The sequence below is a fragment of the Salvelinus fontinalis genome, chromosome 14, assembly GCF_029448725.1.
Source record: "Salvelinus fontinalis isolate EN_2023a chromosome 14, ASM2944872v1, whole genome shotgun sequence".
Taxonomy (NCBI): Eukaryota; Metazoa; Chordata; class Actinopteri; order Salmoniformes; family Salmonidae; genus Salvelinus; species Salvelinus fontinalis.
The window spans coordinates 40,512,975-40,519,564 of record NC_074678.1 but is presented as its reverse complement, the minus strand read 5'-3'; the positions used below and the strand labels follow the sequence as shown (position 1 = coordinate 40,519,564).

Sequence of the window (6,590 nt, the reverse complement as noted above, 5' to 3'; positions counted from 1 at the left end):
CAAAAGTTTACAAAATAATGAGAATCATACAAATTTGATAGATTGCAAATGTGTAGATGATAAATCTTGGGTGGATGGATTTTGTCCCAGCATAAAATAAGAGTTTTGAAAATTGGAAAAGACTAGTTTGTGAGGGATGTTCAGTTTTGCCCTAGATAGAGTAATGGTTTAATGATTCTTATTGAAACTGTCAGCTGGTTTCTGAGAGATCTATAGGTGTTGAGGCTACATTCTCTACAACCCCCCCCCCCCCCCCCCCCCCTAAACACCTCTGAAGAACTAACCTTTGAGTTCTTTACTCCCTCAAATTCAAATCAGCATTGACCGATCGGGCATTGATAACAGTGAAGTTCAAGGTTGCCGCTGAAGCTGAGATACAGTATGCACACGCACATTCTTTCCTTAACATAGTGGCAAATAAAATAACAAACCAGATACAAAATGATACAAAGTATACAAAGTTCCCATGTTAAATGTTTTATGCATAAATATAGCCCAGGCTGTGGGAACAGTGCATGTTCAGAGAGCAGAATCATAGTTGGGCACCAGAGATAGGTTACTAGACAGAGACACTCACTGCTAGTGTGAGATAGATGGCCACGTTGAGTTTGCATTGATCCTATAGGCTTGTTACAGTGTCAACTTCACAATACTGAGACATACTGTAGAGTGAGAATGTTACTGTAGCTGTGTGTTTTGGTCACTGACACTCAATTTAGCCTGGTCCAAGATCTGTTTAGTGTCGTCTTGTCAACACCTATGGTCCGTTGCACGAACTTATCGAGGACTAGGCTGCTGGAACTCCGCACCCACTAACCGACAGCATTATGAGCTCAGAGACTACAGTATGAGCTGAGTAGGACAATGATGGGTAAACAGCGGTACTTAATTAAGGCCATGTTCTAATCTACTGCATGATCACAAAATGGATGCCACTTTAGGATTTGATTTGATCTTTTTCTTTTTTTTATCTGAGCAGAACAAAGTCACCAGCACTTTAAGGACTTCAACCTTGGGTTTACAATAAGTATTTGGTTTGGGCAGCCTTGACGCTGTTTAAAAACAACAAAAACATCTACATTTCACTTAAAAATATACAATTACATTTTCAAGAAGCAAGTTCGATAATATTGGTTCTCAGCATTAAGACATTACAAAAGACAGACAAACACAAAACAAAAAAAACCTAGTAAAAATGTCACTTTTTTCCGCAATCAAGATTCAAGACCGCAATCTTTTTTTTGTACAGCGTAAGAGGGAAGTATTTAGCACCTTTTTCTCATTGAGAGAAAAAAACAAAGTATGCCCTGATGGATGCTTGTTTTCAGTAAGGTTCAGAGTTCACCTGTGTGTGTTGTATATGTGTGTGCATTTATGTGTTCTGTACAAATCTCAAACGTTAACCGTCTGTTTGCAGTAGCGTTGTCATGTACCATTGAGGTTGTTACAGTATCTTTCATCCCCAGCTATGTTTCTCTATGGGCAGCAGATGGTTCAGCCGTCCAAGAGTTCTCACTGCCAGTCAGAATGTCAACTCTCAGAAAAGCTGAATCCCTCAGGACCTGTTTGCTGCGTTTCAAAGCAAATCTCCCTGATTAAATTCAATGAGCAGTTTCAGTGCATGATAATAAAACTGCAGTACAATGTCCTGGCAGCCTATTGGAGAGAGGACCTAAGGCTTGAGGTAGACATTGCCCCTAACCACAGAGCTAGGATCAGATTATCCTACCCCAATCCTAACCGTAACCATTTAGGAGATAAAACAAGATCTGAACCTGGAACAGTGATTAGGGGCGAACTTCTACCTCTGTCTCTGGACATGGTTCATGCTGAGGGACAGTGTGGCCCTCTCCTGGCCAGAGGAGGCATTACAACAGCGCTAATGTATGGTGAGTGGAGGAGATGAGTGAGAAGAATTGAGGTAACAGAACACGGGCCAGTAGCACACGGCATCACACCAGAGAGTCCCTGCTTACCACTGCTTTACATAAAAGCATGATTATAAACAGTATAAAGCTGGTGTTTTACTCCTAGAATTGATACTATGCATGATGACCAACTCTCCATTACATTAGTGTTAAACCTGACATGTTGCGTAAATGTTGCAGTCCTTCTTGTGAACATTTTTTTAACACTACAATACATTAACTGACACGTTAGAATACTGAGTAGGGTGAAGCATGACCTCTAACCCCAGTGTTGTGATTTCACAGAGATTACAGACAGGCGAGGGACTGCTTGGACCACCATTCACCAACACACACCCCTATTTGTCTCCTAGCAAATCAGTGATTCTTACATTTCCACTTCACCATAAGAAGATTGTCCTACACGAACTCAACTCAACAGTAAAATACTTCTTCCTTCTACTTTATAACACTTTCTTTACCATTTCAAACATTTTCAGCTTTTTTGTGCATCTCCTTCCATTTCCACTTATCCAAGTGCTTCATGGATTCTCGTCAGCCATTTTGTGTGTAAAATCTAAAATGGCAGGGGTTTGTGGTCCAAACACTGCATACCTTTCTGTAATCTCCTCCACTCCTTCTCCAAGTGGAATAGGAGGGGTGGGTCGGGGGGGTAAAAAAAGAAAAGAAAAGAACCTTGACAATTAAAAAGTGGTGGTTGGGCTGGTTGACTCAGTCTTTCAAAGCCCCCTACCCCGATTGGTTGGGGATGGTCCTGGGGTTAAGGTCAAGGGTCAGAGGGGTCATTATAAAGTCAGTCCAGGGGCTGAAAGGGAAGAAAGTAGGGAGCCTAGGGAGGGTTGGAGTGCTTGCAGCTCAGTGCAGGTGGATGTGCAGCTTGATGCGTAGGGCGTCTCCTATCTCTCCCAGCAGGTAGTCGCTGTCATGTTCCTCCTCCAGCTGTCGGAGGCGCCGCGGCCCGAACAGGGGCAGGCTGGCGATCTCCAGGCGGTAGGAGCCAGGGGGAGGCGACTTCCTGCCCAACCTCAGCACGCTCTTCCCGTCGCGGCGCTCCAGCAGGCGAAAGTGCTCGTCCTGGTTGCCGTGGGTGATGACGTAGCGCACATGGTGCTCCAGGGGCTCCAGGGCCGGCAGCAGCTCCAGCAGGGGCTCCTTGTTGTGCAGCGAGGCCAGGCTCAGGTTCATGGGGATGGACTCCTGGGTGTCCACGCTGGCCATGCTCACCTCCTGGAGAGACGAAGGAGGAGAGGGTCAGCACATAGCGACATAACAACCACATACAACACACAACAGGTAGACGTTTAGAACCTGTAGATGTAAGAATGAGTGGGAGACCACAAAAGAGCAGAAAAGAGCAGAACAGCACCTTGAGGTCGTTGTCCCCAGCAGCGTGACGTCTGTGTCGGCCCTTCTTGCCGACGTCTCCGTTGATCTTACATTCGTAGCAGGCCTCTGGAGACAGACTGTCCTCATCATCTCCCTCTGAACTATACTGGTCCTGGAAGCCCTGGCCCGTTATACAATGACTGGGGAGTCAACAGAGAGATACAGACGTCAGGGCATACTACTCACATTTATCCACATGTATAAACCGTGTGGTTCGAGCCCTGAATGCTGATTGGCTCAACGCCATGGAATATCAGACCGTATACCACGGGTATGACCCAAAATATTTTTTTTACTGTTCCAATTACGTTGGCAACCAGTTTATAATAGCAATAAGGCACCTTGGGGGTTTGTGGTATATGGCCAATATACCACGGCTAGGGGCTGTATCCAGACAGTCTGTGTTGCGTCGTGCATAAGAACAGCCCTTAGCCGTGGTATATTGGCCATATACCACACCCCCTCGGGCCTTATTGCTTAATTATAACACAGGGAGATAGTCTTTCTTGTGGAGATAATAAGCGTTAGACCGTTGGTACAGTGCTGTGTGGTATGAGGGTGTGGTTCCCAGTGGTTTCAAATACATTTTTGAAATAAAAATAAATACATATCTTGTATGTATTCACTGCCCAATAAGTAGTGACTTAAGTAGTAACCAAGACGCAGCTTTGAGTAACCCGTAAGAAATCAGCAACAACCCATCAGTGGGTATACCTGACACCATTTGGGAAATCACTCACCCCTGTCCAGCCCTGTAGTACCCTCCAGGACATCCACACAGGTATCCTCCGTCTGTGTTGGAGCAGCCGAAGCTGCAGGGGTTACTGCCCATGGAACACTCATTGACATCCTGGCAGCCGCCCCCTCCCTGTTCAAAGTCAAAGCCGGACGGACACAAACACTTAAAGCTGCCCAGGGTGTTGTAGCAGGAGGCCGAGCCACACACAGACGCACCCGAACACTCATTCTCATCTACAGGAAGGGGAGGGAGAGAGAGAGAGTCAAAAATGAGAAAAATACCAACCTAAGCACATTGTGCACAGACTGCCCACGGTATCAGATTTTGTTCTACCTTTCATTTGTCTTTCTCATTGACGCGGATACTTGGTAAGTTAGGTCCGGAATCTTCATTGAGGATATGACACACATAGAGCACAGAGCCTATGTCTCAATACTGGGCAGTGACATATCTTGTGGCCGTACGCACCGCTTGAATCAAAATGGGTTTAAGTAAGTGACTGGTGTGTGTCTGTCCCACTCACCCACACACTGGTTCCACTGGTAGTGTTGTACATAGCCCTGAGGACAGCCACAGCGGAAGCCTCCCATCATGTTTTGACAGCCGTGCTGACAGCGATGGTTACTGCCACACTCATCCACATCTGAAAGAGAAGTCACAGACATGGGGGGGGTTAATATTTTTTTTGGGGGGGAAACTAGCAAAAGTGGGTGGAGTGTTATGTGTGTGTGCTTATGACGGGGAGCGGTGTGTGTGTGCGTCGGGTCCTCACCTTCACACTCCAGGCCAGTGGTGTCCAGAGAGAAGCCTTTCCCACAGTCACAGTTGAAGCTCCCGGGAGTGTTGACACAGGAAGCCCTGGAGCCACACACACTGTTCTGCCCATTACACTCATTGTTGTCTACGAGAGATGAAGATACACATTCATGAGATTTCGTTCAAAACCATTCAACTACCAGTTTTAAGTCTTCAGAGTTCTTGGACTTTTCTCGGAAGTAGAATTGCCCTAAACAAAGTGTGTATCTTGTTCATGGCCCCTCACCGATGCAGGCGGTCTGGTGCTGGGTGAAGCCTGCAGGACACTTGCAGGTGAAACCTCCGATGGTGTTGACACACAGGAACTGACAGTTGTGCTGCTTGGTGGAACACTCATCCAGATCTGGAGTAGAAATGTGGATTTGTTAATAAACTGTGAAGAAAACATATATACTGGATGTAATTGTATGAAAGTACCAGTTAACATGTTAGACTATTCAGATAGAAGGATCATGGGGAAATGGGAACTCGTGTTTCAGTATTTATCGGACTGGTCTTGAAGGCTGTGCGAGTGGCCAGGAGCAGGGTCCACCCACCTTTGCAGGTCTTTCCGTCAGGCTGCATGGTGTATCCTCTGGGGCAGGAGCACAGGTAGCTGCCCTCTGTGTTCTTACACAGGAAGTTACAGGGCTTGGGAGACGCGGAACACTCATCCATATCTAAAACACGACAGACAGTGGTGAGTAATAAGGTCAGAATGAGAGCAATTTCTACCCCGCAGCCAGGATGGTTTGGTCCAAGGCCCGGTAAGAAAGAGAGAGGGACGGGTCATACCAATGCAGGAGGTGCCGGTGAAGTCGGTGGTATAACCCACGTTGCAGTGGCAGCGGAACGATCCGATGGTGTTGATGCACTGGCCGTTCTTACACAGGTCTGGCATCACCGTGCACTCATTGATGTCTGCAACAACAGCGGGCGGGAATGTTAGATACACACACACACATACACACCCCTCTTACCCCCCTTAACCCTCTCTCATCCCTTTCTCCTTCCACGTTCCGTTACCATCTCCTCTCCCCCTCCCTCAACCCCTTTCTCACGTCCTCTCCTCTAGCTAACCTCTGCCGTCGGTGGTGTACCCGGGTCCCAGTGGGCACATCCTCTTGTACTGCACGGTGCCAGGCAGTGGGCAGAGCTCACACTGGGGTCCCCAGCCGCGCCCAAGATTGCAGCAGCACTCAGATTTGGTGACACTGTTCCTGTTGGTGGAGCCCCGCTGACACATAGTCTGGAGCACCTCGGTGAAACAGAAGCCCTGTCGGTTATCTGTAGGGGTGGAGGGAGGGGAGAGAAGGACAGGGGGAGAGAGGGAGAGATGAGTCCGCAATTTACAGGAGCCGCATATCAAGTATGTGTGTGGAAGGGGTGATACAGTCTTTCATGCTTTGGTTTTGATGTGGCTGCATTGACATTGCATGGATGGATTGTGCACCCTTCTGCAGAATCCTCTGTGGTGATATTCTCACCGATACAGTCCGTTCCAGTGGAGCTGGGCTGGAAGCCCTCGTTGCATACACAGCGGTAGCTGCCCACTGTGTTCTCACAGCGCCCGTTCTTACAGATGCCAGGCTTCGCGCGACACTCATTCAGGTCTGCCAGGGGGAGGAGGATGAGAGGATGAGGAGGAGAGGATGAAGGAGAAGATGGCAAAAGATGAGAGTTTAGAACAGTGTGACATAAAATGGAATCACTTTCAAGAAGTGGTCTCTCCTGCAGTGTGT

The 6,590-nt window shown here is 47.5% G+C and overlaps 1 protein-coding gene across 2 annotated transcripts in view; it reads right to left on the bottom strand.

Moving 5' to 3' along the window:
- Window positions 1-246: 246 nt before the first annotated feature.
- Window positions 247-6,590, bottom strand: part of LOC129810845 (fibrillin-2-like) — an 84,643-nt gene continuing 78,299 nt past the window's right edge. For both annotated transcript variants that reach the window (XM_055861779.1, XM_055861781.1), the window contains exons 55-64: window positions 6,336-6,461; window positions 5,929-6,135; window positions 5,644-5,769; window positions 5,406-5,528; window positions 5,096-5,212; window positions 4,826-4,954; window positions 4,577-4,696; window positions 4,055-4,286; window positions 3,295-3,454; window positions 247-3,155 (exon numbers count right to left, since the gene is read on the bottom strand). In XM_055861779.1, the coding sequence (XP_055717754.1) occupies window positions 2,784-3,155; window positions 3,295-3,454; window positions 4,055-4,286; window positions 4,577-4,696; window positions 4,826-4,954; window positions 5,096-5,212; window positions 5,406-5,528; window positions 5,644-5,769; window positions 5,929-6,135; window positions 6,336-6,461 (1,712 nt within the window). In that variant the 3' untranslated portion in view covers window positions 247-2,783. The remainder of the gene's footprint in view (window positions 3,156-3,294; window positions 3,455-4,054; window positions 4,287-4,576; window positions 4,697-4,825; window positions 4,955-5,095; window positions 5,213-5,405; window positions 5,529-5,643; window positions 5,770-5,928; window positions 6,136-6,335; window positions 6,462-6,590) is intronic.